At 40.9% G+C, this 18,665-nt stretch overlaps 1 protein-coding gene across 4 annotated transcripts in view; it reads right to left on the reverse strand.

Annotated features, from left to right (window-relative positions):
- LOC131221010 (DNA-directed RNA polymerase I subunit 1) overlaps nucleotides 1-18,665 on the reverse strand; it is a 76,706-nt gene that overhangs the window by 51,732 nt on the left and 6,309 nt on the right. For 2 of the 4 annotated variants that reach the window (XM_058216078.1, XM_058216068.1), the window contains exons 5-7: nucleotides 14,971-15,264; nucleotides 14,290-14,469; nucleotides 11,828-11,990 (exon numbers count right to left, since the gene is read on the reverse strand). In XM_058216078.1, coding sequence (XP_058072061.1) covers nucleotides 11,828-11,990; nucleotides 14,290-14,469; nucleotides 14,971-15,264 — 637 coding nt within the window. The remainder of the gene's footprint in view (nucleotides 1-11,827; nucleotides 11,991-14,289; nucleotides 14,470-14,970; nucleotides 15,265-18,665) is intronic. The other 2 variants (XM_058216087.1, XM_058216096.1) reach the window with 1 other exon arrangement.

Raw genomic sequence — 18,665 nt, forward strand, 5'->3', positions numbered from 1 at the left:
TCAATCTTCTCAACAATCTCGTATGGATTAACTTTGTCTTCCTATGATAACATCCACACATAATCTCCCACATTGAAGGTTGCATATGAATGGCTCGAATCAAGCGTTTTGTCGTCTTTGAACACTTTTGACGTTCGAGTCAGGACATACATGGCTCTCAAGTAGGGAGAAGGACAACCACAGTTCCATATTTCTCGACCTTTTACCCTCTTGACATTGATAGATGGTGTGATGGTCATATTGCCATAACAGCCTACCAAAAGGTTACACGAGTCAACCACAGCTACATTGCCAGCCTAACAAAAGGTCACATGCGTCAACCGCAGCTACATTGCAAAATACCTCATCAACAAATGTTGCCGATGGAGAATGAGAAAACGCACCTTTAGGCAACAGTTACTCCACTGAAGTCATTGAACCAACATAGCTCAAAAGGCGACGAGTGCAGGTCAACAAGTAGATGTAATGAGTGCACAAACTGTTGGGAGACCATATGAAGAGCGATATCCCAACATCTTGAAGTAAGACAACGATTTCCTCCTCAATCGGCTCTTCATCAAAGATTGGCCCAATGTCAACTTCTGTCTCTTCCGTAATTTTGTAGGATTCAAACATGAGTTGCTTCCTCTTTGGATAGCTAGAAGCTTTTAGACAAGTAGCGGATTGATGATTTGGGTCTCAACACTTTTAACACCACGTGGATGAGTCACCCACGACAGTTTGTGCACTAGAGCTAGAGCTGGGCAGAATCCGATCCAATCCGGCGAATCCGACCCGATCCGGTGGATCCGACCCGATCCAAACCGAACCGAAGGCCTGCATCGGTGCAAATTGAGTAGGACAACTCAGATCTGATCATACATTGGATCGAGTTCGGATCGTGGTCAATCCAGACCGATCCGAACAAACCCTAACCCCTCTTTCTCTACCCAAGGGAGGCGTCGCACCCACCCATCTCTCCTCCTTTCTCTCCCTCTTTCTCTCCCGATTTCCCTCATCTCCTTCCTTCTGTCCTCCTTTCTCTCCTTCTTTCTCTCCCAGTTTCCCACATCTCCTTCTTTCTCTCCTCCTTTCTCTCCCTCTCTCTCCCAAGATTCAACTCGATCCAACTCAATTCGGTTTCCCAGACCGAGTCGGACTTGGTTCAGGTCAGGCCAGCAAGGATTCGGATCGGATCGAGTCAGCCCTGCTAGACTCGGTCCCGGATCGGATTGAGTTCGAGTCAGGTTCTTGAAAAATCGGATCGAGTCGAGTTGGACCCAATCCGGTCCAACTCGACTCGATGCCCACCTCTAACTAGAGCCCACCATATTTTGGCAGATTGGTCGGGGAGTGCAAGTCACCATGGGAGCTCACACTTCAGGTTCCAGACATTGACTGACGTTCCTCATCAAGTGTACTAGTCTGATTGCACACACCTCCTCCACAAGAAGCACTCCACAAAGCGTGCCGATACACACATTTTTGTAGTGATTCAAAACATTCTCAAAAGAAGCTTGGACGCATTGGGCTTGGGCCTTGTATAGTCTATCCATCATTGCCAGCCTCTAATCAACATGGTGCAACTGCCCAAAATCCTTGATGCCATGGAGAAACATCACGTGTGTGTTGGTCTGATCCATTGGATTGATCTTGATTGTTGATCTGATGAATGGCTTCAATTTCTTTTGATTATCTCGATCCACCCAACTGAGAATGGCCATAATGTCCTCATCATTTTTTGTATCACAACATCAACACGCTGGGACCACTTGATAAATTGCTTGAATCTCAAGCCGGTATGCCACGCTAGCATATGTGGTGGCTTATAAATCAACAACCTTATACATGTGCAGTGACTCTTTTTTCTTAAGGAAACACTACCAGGGATTGAACCCTGGATCGCTATACATGAACTATCTTCCAAAAGGAATAAGAACCACTTGGGAACTGGCTTTAGAGGTTTGGTAAGCCCGTGCATTACATGCCCACACGTGCCAACACGCAAGCATGTCCAATATCAAAGCCACCAGTTAGGTGGTCAACCCTATGGGCATGCTGACACAAAAATTAGGCCAATAAAAACATCAGGTGAGCTGCCATGTAGTAATAGTTGGACTTAAAATTTCAGCCAAGTTTTTGCAAACGTACTTTTGTTTCATTAACTGTGGCACACCTGTTTAACTGACCAACCTAATTCTTAGGCCAAGACATGATCGGTGGGACCATCATGATGGATGCATTGAATCTCATATCTGTCTTGATGGCACATGTGGTGGCATGTATATGAGTTGCCTAATACATGTGTGTGGGCTTAGCAATGCTTGTGGCATTATGCAAATTGAGATTAGAAGGCTAGAAGCATATCAAGGTTTTGAGTAATGGTATCACCCAACTGGCTGATACAATGCGGCCTTATAAAGGCCTTTTTTTTTCTTTTTTGGGGAAATTTTTAAAATAAAAAAATTGGAAAGACAATAAAGTGTGACGATCTCAATATATAATTCATTTTTTTGTTTTGGACAAGTACTTGATGGTGTAACGGGCCATCTATCAAGCTGCCTATTTAAAGCCACATACTAAGTACCTGACTGACTCTAAAATTCTTATATGTAATATTTTAAAGGGCTTTGCTAACGTCCCCAAACCTTTTAAATGACACAAAAGGTGAACTATTGTCAACCCAGACCATTCATTCATTTATACAACTAGGAGTAAGCCATAGTGCAAAATTCATACCTATTGGGTGATCCTAAGCATCTGATCAATAGCATGAAAATGGACAGTCAAGATTGACCAGAGAAACATAATAGGTCCAATCGTCATCTTGAAACATCTAGTAGATACCACTTTGATACGAAAGTAATACTTTGATTTGATGATTCTAACCATGTGATTTATGACTCGCAAAAAACAAACGGTTGTAACAAATTGGACCCATTCAAGAAAGAAAAAGAAAAAAAAAAAAAACAAATTGGCCCCATTTTAAGGGTTAGGATCATCCAATCAACCTAATTCTTGCACCATGGTTTGCTCCAAATTTGATGGGGACATCACGCGCACTCACGCCGCCCCCCCTATGCACGTACATACGTAGAAGGAGGACCCCACCATCGATCTGGCTCGATGACGACGTCCAGGGAGGGCCTCCTAACTAGAAGTCAAGTTTTGGTTCAGAAAAGTGGCCCGATATTCAAGAAAAGCCCACCATAGGATCTCAAGATCGTGGCCCACTCGTCGGATTGGTTTTATATTTTAGGTTTTGCTTATTGTTATTATTTAGAACATCGTGAACGCTTTAGATTTCCTTGTTTGGTTTTTATTTTAGTTTACTTCATCGCCAAGTAATAGGTGTCGCACATAGTGCGAGTTTTTGGGTATAGGGTTCTCCCTATAAATAGGCACCCCTTGTAGTTCTTTTCATTCATTGAAGTTAATAAAAAATTCCTACTTTATTTTTCTGCTCTTCGTGAGTTGTGAAAGAATTCAAAAGTGGGTGCGAAGCCCTCCCTTTTCGAAGGGCTAACTACCGTGGTGCGAAGCCACATCGATCCCAATTCACCCCCATCTTCCATCATCTTTTTTTCCATCTTCCTCCACCATCCGTACTTCGAATTTGTCCTTTTGTTGCATCAGATTTCTTCATTACAGCAGGTTTCCAGATTTCGGCCCGCAGGTGAGCTGAAACTTCGGCAGAGCACCACGCATAAACCGTACATCAGATCGAGCTGAGATTTGAGGGTTTTGGAGTCCATCCCTGACCGAACAGGGCCAAGGTGGCCTTTTTCTGAATAATGGGCCCCACACACGTGCGGCCGGGATCACACGCACGTCCGTCTGGGTCATTGTTGCTGTCCACACGCGGGATCATCTTTTGGCTCAGGTTTTTATCCTCTTTTATCCTCTCATAGCCGTTTTTCATGAATCCTAACCCTAGATTACATGATCCCTAATTGATTTGCCCCTTTTTATCACCTTAGGATTCCTTGAATTAAAATTAGGGAATCCCTTGGATTAGGGACTGATTTTTATGCATGAGTAGTTGATTTTATTTCCCTTTGACATCGTTTGGTTTATAATTTTTATTGGTCCAGTCCTAGCCTGTGTCGGCTTGGACCTGCATAAATTCCCCTTTTTAATTAAATGTTTGGATTTGCATGTAAGACGTGGAATTTGTGTGATTGTTTCTGAATTGGTAGGATCTAAGCCTGAAATCTTGCATATCATATTTAATTTTCCATGTCCTGCATCAAATTTGGTATCAGAGCCTAGGGTTCTTGTAGGGGAATTCATTACATGTTTAGGGTTTAGTTGTTTATGTCCATTACGCATCAATTCTCATCATATATGGCTGTTTAGAGGTCCATAAACCCTGAAATAAGCTGCTGAAATTTTCTGTTATCCCCTTATTTGAATTATTTTAGAAATTAACTTAGTTTTCTATTTCTAGGTTTAGAAACTTTCCTTTTCTGTTTTTTTATAAACTAATTTTTTAGAAACTTTCTTAATATGTTTTTAGAAACTAATTCCCTTTCCTTTTTCTTTTTTAGAAACTAATTTACTTCCCTTTTTATTTTTTAGAAACTAACTTACTTTCTATTTTTAGCAACTTTCCTTTTTTCTTTTTCTTTAGAAACTAGGTTGTTTTTTTTTAGAAACTTTTCTAATTTGTTTTTTTTTTTTAGAAGCTTTCCTAATTTGTTTCTTTAGAAACTTTCCTTTTTCGTTTTTTTTAGAAACTAGGTCGATTCTTTTATAATAAAAAAAAATCTCTTATATTTTGACAACTATATTGCTGAATTTTGGTTGGCACCCTACACTAAACATGGAACAATTGCAAGAGTCACTAAACAAGTTGTTCCAGAAGTTGGAGTTTATGATTAAGTGCTTGGAAACGGACCAATGCTTTGAGAGCAGCTTGATGAACGCATTGCTCGACGAAAGACCATCGCCAGGACAAACCCCACCATTGGGGTAGATGTCCAATGAATGGAGTTGGCCAAGGAATCAGTTATGGGCGTGCACCCGTGTACCCACCCCATGAGGGACATCAAGACCACTATTTTGAGGGGTACAACATGTGCAGCCTAGTAACTAGAGAGAGTGCACCAGATGTTAGTGTAGAGTTACCCACTGAGGTCATTTCGGTAGTGGATGAGTTTTGTGATGTTTGTCTTGATGATCTACCGGATGAGTCCCCTAGGAGGGATATAGAGCACACCAAAACATGGGATACCGTAATACCTACAACCGAGTTTACGTTGAATAATTTTGTCGATAGGTCCACAAGTCTAAGTCCTCGTGAAGTCGTTACTGATTATAAACCTAAGAAGCTTATTGATCTTGTCCCTATGTCACTGTCCCATAGGCCGTCAGAGTCTACAGAGTCTTTTGCGCATCACATGCATTCATGGCATCAAGAAATCAGGCAGAAGATCATGACTAATAATGAACATTGCACATTTTCTATAGACCAGTATAAATATTTCAAAGGATTCAATATTGGGGACAGTGATGGTCTGCATCAGGCCCGAGCGGTATCCTTCGAGGGCCGTTCGTAAGTTACACGCGTGTAGCGCTGGACCCATTAAAATTATAAAACGAAACGGTCTCAATGTGTATGAGGTAGATCTTCCACCTTCCATGAGAATTAGTTTCACATCCGATGTGGAGGATTTAGTTACTTTTCAGGGGACCACTGATACTTTGTCCGGCCCTTCGCCCACCCATCCTGATTCCCCATATTTATCCCTTAAACCATGGCCCCTTCCCAACCCATTTTCTCAGCCTCTCCCTCACATATCTACTTTTCCTAACCTTTCTTCCCAGCCTCTACCTCTCATACCTACCCTTCCTGACCCATTTTTCCAGCCTCTACGTCTCATACCTACCCGTCCCGACCCATTTTCTCAGCCTCTACCTCCCATATCTACCCTTCCCAACCCATTTTTCCAGCATCTACATCCCATACCTACCCGTCCCAACCCATGTTCCCAACCTCTACCTCCCATACCTACCCGTCCCAACCCATCTTCCCAGCCTCTACCTCTCATAATTATCCTTCCCGACTCATTTTCCCAGCCTCTATCTCCCATACCTAACCTTCACACACCCAAAAAGGAAATAGAGGATATCCTGGACCATCAGATAGTTTCAACATCGGACAGCGGGTTTCAGAAGTACGTGGTTAAATGGAAGTCACGCCCAGCTTCAGACAGCACGTGGCTCACTGAGGAGGAGCTTCAGAGACTTGATCCTGACATCCTGGAGCGGTTCAGGAGTTTTATTTCGCCAGTGGCGAAATCTTTGCAGCCGGGGAGAATTGATGGGGACATCACGCGCACACGCGCACTCACGTCGCCCCCCCTACGCACGTACGTTCGTAGGAGGACCCCACCATCGATCTGGCTCGATGACGACATCCAGGGAGGGCCTCCTAGCTAGAAGTCAAGTTTTGGTTCAGAAAAGTGGCCCGATAGTCAAGAAAAGCCCACCATGGGATCTCATGATCGTGGCCCACTCGTCGAATTGGTTTTATATTTTAGGTTTTGCTTATTGTTATTATTTAGAACATCGTGAACGCTTTAGATTTTCTTGTTTGGTTTTTATTTTAGTTTACTTCATCGCCAAGTAATAGGTGTCGCACATGGTGCGAGTTTTTGGGTATAGGGTTCTCCCTATAAATAGGCACCCCTTGTAGTTCTTTTCATTCATTGAAGTTAATAAAAAATTCCTACTTTATTTTTCTGCTCTCTTCGTGAGTTGTGGAAGAATTCAAAAGTAGGTGCGAAGCCCTCCCTTTTTGAAGGGCTAACTACCGTGGTGCGAAGCCACATCGATCTCAATTCACCCCCATCTTCCATCATCTTTTTTTCCATCTTCCCCCACCATCTGTACTTCGAATTTGTCCTTTTGTTGCATCAGATTTCTTCATTATAGCAAGTTTCCAGATTTCGGCCCGCAGGCGAGCTAAAACTTCGGCGGAGCACCACGCACAAACCGTACATTAGATCGAGCTGAGATTTGGGGGTTTTGGAGTCCATCCCTAGCCGACCAGGGCCAAGGTGGCCTTTTTCTGAATAATGGGCCCCACACACGTGCGGCCGGGATCACACGCACGTCCGTCTGGGCCATTGTTGCTGTCCACAAGCGGGATCATCTTTTGGCTCAGGTCTTTATCATTTTTTATCCTCTCATAGCCATTTTTCATGAATCCTAACCCTAGATTACATGATCCCTAATTGATTTGCCCCTTTTTATCACCTTAGGGTTCCTTGAATTAAAATTAGGGAATCCCTTGGATTAGGGACTGATTTTTATGCATGAGTAGTTGATTTTATTTCCCTTTGACATCGTTTGGTTTATAATTTTTATTGGTCCAGTCCTAGCCTGTGTCGGCTTGGACCGGCATAGATTCCCCTTTTTAATTGAATGTTTGGATTTTCATGTGGGACGTGGAATTTGTGTGATTGTTTCTGAATTGGTAGGATCTAAGCCTAAAATCTTGCATATCATATTTAATTTTCCATGTCCTGCATCAAAATTATATGAATGAATGAATGGTACGTAGCAACAATAGGTTACCCCATGTGCCACATAGATAGGGTGTTGTCAACATTGAGGTCCCAGTTTCCCAGGGGTCAGTCGCATTAGCAAAACCCTATTCTAAATTTCTAACATTGATACACAAGAAATTACAAGTCCATATATGAGTAATGGTGACCAATTACACAAACCACGAATCAAACAAAATGTATAATTGAACAGATAAGTGATAAAATGCTGTGAAAGTATCAAACACGATTACATAAATGTAGATGCAAGTAAATAACTAATAAATTATAAATTGTTCATGACTAAGTGAATAACACTCACCACTAGTCACATCCAAAAAGGATTATGTGCCAGTTGTGGCTGCTCAACAAAGTCACCATCATCCAGAAGGATATAGGCATACAGCACATAGCTTATTCCCACAAACTGATTTTATTATAATTTATTTTATTTTATTTTTTAAAAGGAAGAATTGTGAACCATCCTAAAAAATGGTACCAAAAACACCCAAAACTTTAGAATGTTCAAAACAACTGACTAAATGCATGAAATCATAGATCTAGACTACCGTCATATTGTTCATGCATCATTATGGGAGATTTTGGAAAAATAAAAGGAACAAAAGAAGACTTCCGGTACAAGAAAAATGGTGAAAACTAAAAAATTGACCAAAGATGCCCAAATTGAACACAAGCTAAGCGTGATTTGGTTGATTTGATCCATATTGTGTTCAAATCACAAACTCTTGAGAGAGAGAGAGAGAGAGAGAATTTTTTTACCTATTTTTTCTTTTTTTTTCCCCGAAATGGTCGTTGAAGCTTCAATTCATCGAATCTACAAGTGTTTTCGTGTTTTGATATTCAAAAATGGATAGGATTGATTCCAAATACAAAGAAAGTAAAGCTAGGGTGGTATGCAAGCTCGACATGGAGAAGGCATATAACCATATCGGCTAGGGTTTTTTGAACTATATGTTGTCTCGATTCGGATGTAATGACAAATGGAGATCTTGCATAAGAGAATGTGTCAGTTTGGCCTCCTCAATTCTAGTGAATGGGAGCCCCAAAGGTTTCTTCAAGGCTTCTAGAGGGTTGCAGCAGGGCGATCCTTTATCCCCCTTCTTGTTTGTGGTGGTAGCAGAGGCGATGAGCAAGATGCTCTCTAAAGGTCAAGAAGTGGGTCTTATCTAAAGCATCAAAGTGGTGTGCGCAGGACCGTCAATAACTCATTTACAATTTGCAAATGACACTATTATTTTGTGAAGCGAATGAAACTATGATGGATAACTTGCACAAAATAATAGTGTGTTTCAAAGTACTCTTAGGACTGAAGATATTGCGAAATGCTTGGAATCCATATGTCGATGGAAGAGGTGAGAAGTCTCACAGAGAGGTTTGGGTGTGGAGTAGGCTCTTTTCCATCCGCCTGTCTTAGCCTACTGCTTTGTATAAGGCAGCCACCAAGACATCTATGGGATTCAGTTATAGAATGAATCAAGCAAAAGCTTTCCTCTTGGAAGAGCCGCAACTTATCTTTTGGAGGCCGTTTAACTTTGATTTTTTTTAATTTTTTTTTTAAAAAAAACGGCTCTCTAATATGCTACTATACTTCATGTCGCTTTTCCACTGTCCAAAAGTGGTTCTTGTAAGACTGGAAAAATTAAGGGATTTCCTTTGGAGTGGTAAAGAGGTGAAGCAAAAGTTCCGTATTTTGAAATGGAAAGATGTATGCAAGCCTCATGTGGAGGGAGGTGCTGGTCTACGGGAAATGGCTTTGGAGATTCAACGCGGAAGACAATAGTTTATAGAGGAATATAATAGCTAGTAAATACGGTACCGAGCTAGGGGGATGGTGGACCAAAAATTCTTCGCGATATAAGATGTCTAGTCTTTGGAAGGCCTTCTTCTCAGTGGACGCTAAGTTTAAAGAAGGAATTTCTTTCGCAGTTGGAGACAGATCTCGCATACATTTCTGGGAGGACCTATAGATAGGAGACTACCTTTTAAAAGATGTGTTCCCTGCTTTGCTCTCTCTCTCTCTCTCTCTCTCTCTCTCTCTCTCTCTCTCTCTCTCGACAGGAACGTCTTAGTGGCAAGGTGCTTCTCATTGAAACGGGGTCGAATAGTGTGGATGCCTCGTAGTCGAAGGGGCCTGTCAGATGTGAAAGTTGATTCTCTTTTAAACCTTCTAGATAAATTGAAAAACGCCATGACTGACCCTTCGACGAGAGACGCTATCGTATGGAAAGGTCATACTTCAGGCAGATTTTCGATTGGCTCCTTCTACAAATTTATTCCCAATCCCCATCTTCCCATAATTTTCACTTCTAGGAGTACGAAGCTCCTCCGAAGGTTGCATCCTTTGTTTGGTTGCTTGGAATGAATTGGGTCCTTAGAGTGGACAATCTTCGTTAAAAAAAAAAAAAAAAGGAATGATTCTCCCAAATATATGTATTATGTGCATGCGGGATGCGGAGTCAGTGGACTACCTCTTCATCCATTGCCCTTTTGCCAAAAGGGTCTGGGAGTTCTTTCTTAGAACTCTCAATGTTCCTGGGTTATGTCGGCATCCATGCCATCCTTTTTAGTGTCATGGCATGAAGGAGGTGTTGGGAAAGAAGGAAAAGAGATTTGGCGATTAGGGGCAGTGGTGTGCCTATAGGCCATTTGGGGAGAAAGGAATGGGCGTTGCTTTGAAAACAAGTCGGCTACGGTTAGGATAATCTCACAAAAAGCAGCTTGTTGGGTGCTTGATTGGGCAGCCAGAATCAAGGACTTGGACGTTTATATGCTTATTGCACTGTTGGGGCTGTAATTAGCTATTGAGTTTGTTGCCTCTTTATGGTTCCTTTTGTATTCTTTTCCGCTCTTGGCAGCTTCTTAATAAAATCGTTACCATTGAAAAAAAATGGGTAGGATTGGTCGAAAATTAGTTAGAGACCCTCCACAAGCCTCTTACAAGTCAAAAGAACAAGGAAAGGGGAGATATTGAAATCAATGGATCATTTTAACCCTCATATATGTATGTTGGCCTGCACTGAAACACCAGGTATCAGCCGATACAGTGGCCGTTAAGGCCATCTTTTAAATCAGACGGTTCACATCCATAAAGCACAATGGTGGTGACCGATACGGTTACGTTTCAGCCAATACACAACTGTTTTTTAAAGCCTTGAAGCCTATCATGAACGAATTGGGAATCAAAACTGTATCATTCCAATTCAATGAGGATGAATCAAACTGCGATTCAGATTTAGGTCGCACAACCTGAATTGCAGACGCAGTTCAAGGGTAGATCTGACAATTTAGATGATTATGGTTAAAGCTTAGTATATACCGCATGTACAAGTTCTCAATGCATACGTATCAAACATCATTCTCTACCAGAGTATCAAATAGCTCCGCTTTTACAATCGCTTCTTCAACCCTTTCTCCAACATCTTGCAAAACCACTTACTCTCATCACATGTGTTAAAACAAGTGCCACATCTACTAGAATATATAATTCTAATAATTGAATGAGGCTTGCCAAGCCCATAGGAGTGTAAATGAGATCCCATCTACATACCACCCACATGTCAACATGGAAAACATGTGTTAGATCCAATCCATCCATCATACGAGTCCCATTATGTTGTAAATGCCCTTACCCAACACAAAGGAGACCTGAAGCTAAGGTCCAGAGACCAGATGGGTTCCCGATTGGTAGCAGAACCTGAATGGATTCAAGTCCGGTAACTCAAATATGGTACCCAGACCCAAACCCAACTGTACACCAAGACTCAATCTGGACGCAAGCCACTGACAGCTGTAACTAGGAGTATAGGAGGGCAACTCATTTAATGCTATCCCCTGTATGAACAATTCCAACAAGGATAGGTGACGTCTAGCCTTTTCATTCATGAAATTTGCAGCCTCAAGAACGATCTGGACCTTGTTTTTCTATCTCCACTCCCAGTGAGGCTGATAATGATGCTGATAGCATGCCTAAATTGGAAACTTTCCGAATTGAGCCTCTAGTGGGATATATTTGCTTGCATTATAATCCACTTCTTATTAATACATTTTCTGTTCATTAGGGAACGAAAAAACAAAGGAAAAAATCAATAGAAATTACTTTATGGTTGGTTTACTGTTTTCTTTTAGAAAAAAGAAAGAGGAAATAAAATATCAATACGATCTGGTTGGAGACCAGCAAAGGTGCGATACTGAAATATAAAAAATAATAATAATAACAATAATGTAGACAAAGGAACACAAGAGAGAGAGAGAGAGAGAGAGAGAGAGAGACTCACGGATGGCCTTCCTGCTATCAAACAATACATTTATAGTTTCTTGAAGATTCATCCACCTGTTCACGATCTTTTCGCGTTCAGAGTTGTTCATATACGCTTTTCCTAAAGAGAGATTCAATTGTAGCACTGTACTTAATAGAACACTTTGTGGATGTTCCACTTCCTAACATTAACAACATGCCAAAGAGTATAAATCCTTTTATCCATTAAAACACATGGAAATGCACTAACCAAGTATATCTTTGTGAATAAAAGAGACAATCTGATACAAGCACAAAGATGGGAGAGAAAGAAATGGTCAACAACTATAGAATCTCATCAAACATAAATGCTATGTATAAATTAAATTTTTAAAAAAATTAAAAAAAAAAAAAAAAATTAAATATATATTTTAAAAAAAAAAAAAACTGTTTTACATTGCCAACATATAAATTACAAGCTCATCATCATCATCATCCGCAATGGTGATCACATTCACATGACATAGCCTGATGCATCTCAAGCTTGTGTTTCAATGATTATAGGCCATATGACCAAATTGAACTCAATAGCACATAGGGGTCATGACAGTGAGGGTGCTGCATCATACCGACCCCTGTGCTTGAAAAAGAAGTCATAATTTCACACACACATCAAAAGCTGTTCTCCCCTGGGGCCTATATTCATGACCACCTAAACAACCCTAAAACCAAACTCCATAATAATTCTTAAACGCTCCTAACTAAATTTACTATCAAACCCACACCTCCTAAAACAAACAACAAAAGACGAACAATATGCTTCAGTTTGTGTAAAAATTGCTCATAACTCATAAGATCTTCTAGATCTTTCCTAAAACAAATCAAATCCTAATTGGAGACAAACTATAACAATCTTTCACCAAGAAAACTAACATAATAAAGGCTAAGACAACTTGCTAAACGCTAACTTTGACTTGATTTCAAGTATAGAAAATAATGTAAAATTTAAACTATACCAAGCACTCTAAACTGAGAGAAAACATAAAATTCTTCCCAAGCCACATGGCAGACTCAATTGGGCTCTTGGTGGACCCCACATAACAACACTTACATAATCCCTAATTTTCACATTAACCAAGTACTCTTTGGTGATTTGGTCATAACTTGCCAAATTCTTGTTTGAATTGTGAAATCTTCAGGCAGTTGATACAGTAACTAAATAGGGTATCCAATTGTGACAAAAAAGGATTACGCGTAGGCGTAGCATCACTTCCCAAAGGCACCTATTTTGTAAGTTTCATGCATCTTTGGATATGTGAGGCAATCTGGACACTCAAATTTTTAATTAGGTTTTGGTTCACCATAACCATGCACTCTTTAGTGATTTGGCATAACTTGCTAAATTATGTTTGAATTGTGAAATCTTCAGTAACTAAATAGGGAATCCAATTGTGCTGGAAGGAATTACACCTACTTCCCAACGGCACCTATAATGTAAGTTTTGTAACTTTGGGTATGTGAGGTAGTCTGGACATTCAAAGTTTGAACTAGGTTTTGGACACTCAAGTTATAATTAGGTTTTTGCACAGGGATTTTAGGTTGCTTAAGCTTTCTTCTTGCTTTCTTCTTCTGGGTATCCAATTGTGCCAAAAGGGATTATCATCTGATTGTGATTGGGGTTGAGATCTATTAGATGTAAATGATGTTCTGGTGTTTCCATTATCGGCTGATCTGTATAAGTGCAAATACAGTGCAAATTTTCGTGGGTTGGGCCGTTGTGTAGAGTTGTATAGCAACTCATGAGGGGCCATGTTATTTTTCCACTCTGCACCTTCCTATGGGGGGGCCGCTTTGGGGGAAGGGAAGAGCAATACATCCCCCCAAGAGAACCACAACAAAACCACCTTGAACATTGTAGGTTATGATCAATAATAATGAGAGGAAAACTGTTGACATGTTGGCAAGGGTATTGGCTTGTGCTTTCACTTCAAAATGCGCATGGGATAACGGAACATTGAGGGATCACAAAGATGAGGATGATGACGATGACAACTTTTATTGAGAAGGAAATGCAAATTTTGGGACTGACATAGATTGTGGCTGTTTTTTCTTTCCTTTCCAAGTTCAAGAACCCCCACCCCCCGTTTGTCACATTCGTCTATTTGCATGATATCAATACGTTAGTATTCTACCATAGATGAGCTTGGCTAGGAGGCCCTGTCCACATGCATGAACTGGAGGCCCAAAAGCCTGATAAACCAGCCCAGCCAGCTGACAGCCCTAAGGTCGAAGCATGGTTTTTGTAGAAGCAAATAATTGCAAAAGGCAAAATCAATAGGAAATCCTTTAAAAAATGAAAATAGAAAGTCCCTAAAAGAAAAGAGAATGGCACCTACAATCATAACTACAGGCATATTTCACTAGCAAACACCACAAGGAATTGTCATCAGCAATAGCAAACATAAATGTGGCACAATAATTAACAATAAAAATCTCACTCACCATGCCATTTTTCCTAGAAGGGGGGCGGAACTTGTTTGGAGGAACAAGAAGAGCCTCAATAAAAAACATAGAGGAACTCCTACTCTTCCCAGTCATAAATAGACTCTGTTGCTGAATGTCAAAAATAAGCAAGCACAACCGAGCCTCATTTTCCCACAAAAGTTTTAGAAGATTTTTTACCTGCAGCAACCAAAGTTTCTCACATGAACATATTGTATCAGTTTCATCTTCTATGGACGAACAATTTGGCTATGAAGTATGGACTATAGAGGAAATCACAAGCCAGGAATTTAATACAGCCATTTAATTAAGTAATGATAAAATTATGGTGGGCTATCCGAGCTAGACATGGATAAGGTGACAGTAATAGAAATAGACACAAGTTGCCAGGTATGAAGAGCTTGGGAACCCCAAAAGACACCATTATTTAGTATGTCACACAGACCAGTTGATTTATTTAAATAGAGCAACATCCTTCCCAATAATATTATGTAACACAGAGCAGTCTCCTGCTCGTTAAATGAGCTGGTAGAGACTGTGTAGTGTGTGAGTAATCCAGGGTTCAATCCCTGGTAGTGTTACCTTTCAAATCAAAGACTGGAACAAGAGATACATAAAGGTTTAGCAAAGCAGTGGACAAATGTCAACAGCCATGAGATTAAATGTTAGCTAGAAGCAAACCTCTGATGGCAAGAGAGGTCCTGATAATAACTTCCTCTGCTTCAAGAATTCAGGGGGCAACGGCCCGCCTTTGCTTTTATGCTTTATACTTGCATTTCCTGGCATCCCATCATCTACAGCACCAGATAGTTCTGTATCATGTGATTCAACAGAGTTTCCTCCTAACATAGAATCGTCAGCGTTTTGTGCATCTCCGTCCATAAAAGATCTTGGTTCGGCTCCACGAACAAATGTCTCATCCAGCTTACAACCTTTAATGATATTGGCTCTAGTATCAGCATTCAACATATCATCCTGCAAAATTTACCCCAGATAATGTAACAAAAGCTTAAATGTTTATGTAGGTCTGCTCCCAACAAAGTATCTCACCATAGCTCAAAAAACAGATATTAATAAATTTAGTGCTAGGTGCTTTTGTGACTCTCTGCTATGAAGGGACAAAGACACGCATGCAAGCACAAATTAAATAAACAAATGAACAAAATGCAAGAGGAACCAAACTTACAGCCAATGAATAAAATACACAGGATGATGGTGAACCAATAGAATGATTTTTTCCGGGGGAAAAAAAAAAAGCAATGACTTTGTTAACCAATACAACAAATTACAAATAAATAAGAACAAAAAACCAGGGAATGATATGAGACAAAACAAAAACCAATTCAAATTCTGGAAGGGAAGGGATATGTTTAGTATCAGAATTTAGAGTCCAATTACTAGTCATGACAGTTTATTCAGCTGTACATTTCAGAGGGAGTACAGTTGATTTAGAAGTTCTAAATTTAGCTGTTTCCAGTTTTAAGGAACTTCTAAAGTGCAACAGTTGCTGGATATAATTAGGATGTTTACTGGGGAGCTGTTAGAAACCATAGGAATTAGTTTGAATTCAAGACGATTCATATGCACTCCAAGCTGTAAATAGGCTCATGTCCTGAGTATGAACCAGATTAAGAATTTTCCTGAATAAAGATGGATTGTTTCTTAACTTCCTACGATGGGATTTTTTCTCTAATGGTGGAAGCCCTTAGAAAGCTGTGGGTGCAACTCCTTCAGGCCTTCTGTAGAGCAAGGCCTCATAATTATGCTCTTTCATCTCTCCGTACTTCAAACATGTGGTAGATACAGTTCATATTCATGCAATTAGTAACTTCTGACCGGACCACCATCATAAAAACAAGCCGCCCAAAAGGGAGCATCCTGGCTACCTCCAGAGACTCTGGGTCTCTATCCACGTATCAGATGACCTAAACCTCGTGATCGGAAACTTCCCAGTCTACCCACACCTGAATTGCATCTTGTCTCTTCTGTTTCCACTTCTTCACTGGTCACTGTTGAAACCAAACTTCCAGCCAGCCTCTGTCCCATTTCTTTAACTGCCGTCATTTCCACATTCACCTGCTTCTTAACCCTGGCTTATTCAATCCATGCTAATCTGTTGCCACTCTCTGATTTGCACCAAGCTACCAACTCCGAGCACTTTACCGGCGACCAAGCAGTCCACACATCCTCAATAGTGCCTCCTTAAAGTCATTTCTTTGAGCTACTTAGACTGTGTCTTCAACCCAGGGCTCTGGCCATGACCACAGCTCAATTTCTTCTGCATCAACCTCCAACCTACCACCCTCCTAGGATTCTCCACCCCATACCTTGCTTCCATTACCCCCATTTTGCAGCTTTTGAAAGGCAAAAAATAGTATTAAAAGAAAGCCAAATGGTTAGGAATATAACGAGGAGCCAAGAACAACTGTCCCTCACCTCATTGGCTTCTTTCAGAATTACATGAAGGACTTACAGGCATTGGATACCAAGAACCTTAGCCTCAGCAATAACCGTTTACAAATTTTCGAGGAATCACCTTCAGCAATAAGTCATTCTGTATATTGTTGGTAGTGTGTACCCTTGAAATCCAGCCTTTTGTTAATTGAAACTTGGTCATGAGTGACCTTTTATAATGAATGGAATTTGGTCATTTGTGACCTTTATGCTTATACTCTTCTTTTAGTGATGATATAATTTGTCGTGGAAACATTTCAATTATGGGTTGAAATTGATCCTTTCGGATTAACTCTTGATTGATTCCATGGTGAAAGGGCAACAGACACATCAGTCGGGTTATGGTCAGAGGAGAGTTGCCATGTGGTTGTCGTGCAGTTGTTGAGTACCCTAAATTCCATAACCATTCTAGGATATTGGATCATCTGCATTTTGCATTTTGTTTGTGGTTATCCTATGTGTTTTAGTGAACCGGTGAGGAATCAAGATGGCCTAATCTCCACCATCAGGTCACTAGTCGCATCTTTGTTGGGCCCTTACCATGCAGGAGTACAGATGTTCATTTGTTTACAGGTTCTAGCATCACCCGATTGGACATTTATATTGGAAGATCACATCAAGTCTCCTAACCAAGAGGCCCACCTGCTCAGGTTAGATTGATCGTGTGCTAGCTTGGACTCATCCTTCAACTTGTGGATGCAAAAGGTGGTCTATGTTTTGATGTGATGACTATGACACATATAGCAACTCCACAATACATGGTTGACATATGGATGTCAGTAAATACATGCATCGAGGTCAAGAACCATCTTGTGACCTAGTAAGGGATCCACCGTCGCCCCAAACTCTTGATCACATAGTTCATGGTTATTGGGGCTCCATCAAGCTCATCTTTGTGGGCCCACACTTCTGGATGTTTTGAAATAGTTTTCTAAAGGTTTTCAACCGTTGGATCTTTTGCTTTAACCATCGATTTTGTTTTATCATACTTGATAGACTACTCATTGTCATGATCTACTAGTTATCCATGCTTCGTCCGCATTACATTAGAACAGGAATAGGTAGCCATAATAGTGGCAGTATACAGTCTATTTGGATGCATAGATATATATGGTTTGTGCGCTTTTGATAACGGAGGGCATACTGACGTGCACGGGGTCATGGAGTACCATACTTATGGTGAAGCACCAAAACACAAACCTCCTCTATATAGATCATATTCTCAAGGGAATAGGGACCCTGGGGAGAGATCATATTCTCAAGGGAATAGGGGCCCTGTCGAGAGAGAGATACTTATGGTGAAGCACCAAAACACAAACCTCCCCTATATAGATCATATTCTCAAGGGAATAGGGGCCCTGGCGAGCGAGAGAGAGAGAGAGAGAGAGAGAGAGGTCCAACCCTCTCCTTCACACATTTTCCAAGGAGAGAAGAGGAAAGAGAGAAAATATGAGAGAACCAATTCTTCTCCATCCATCATCACGTGTTGTCCATCTCTTGCGTTAACCTTGGATTTGGATCTTAGATCTATAGTGGGATCTAGATTTGCTTGGACATCCATTCCTCTTTGAGGATGGATTGTATAGAGACTTCTTCGAGCCGAAGACGGACGGCATAAGCAATCTCTTCCTTCGTCACATCAATCTAGGCCTTAAATCTAAACCATCCCCTTTTTTTCAAGAAATCTAGAAACTACACATCGAGTCAATCCTAATTCAGAGAATGGATTTTTGAAAATTATGCTTCAGTTCCTGTCATTCCAAAAAACCCAGTCACGTATGACTCAGAAAACAAGTGGAGGCCTGCTCCCTGAACACAAGTGTTCGCAACGAGCGGACCTCCCTCTCTGCATGGGGTAGAGAAGGCCATCAACACACTCCCCAATCATCACTTAGAGCTCCTACAATCCAAGCACTGCATGA

The sequence above is a fragment of the Magnolia sinica genome, chromosome 1 (assembly GCF_029962835.1).
Source record: "Magnolia sinica isolate HGM2019 chromosome 1, MsV1, whole genome shotgun sequence".
Taxonomy (NCBI): Eukaryota; Viridiplantae; Streptophyta; class Magnoliopsida; order Magnoliales; family Magnoliaceae; genus Magnolia; species Magnolia sinica.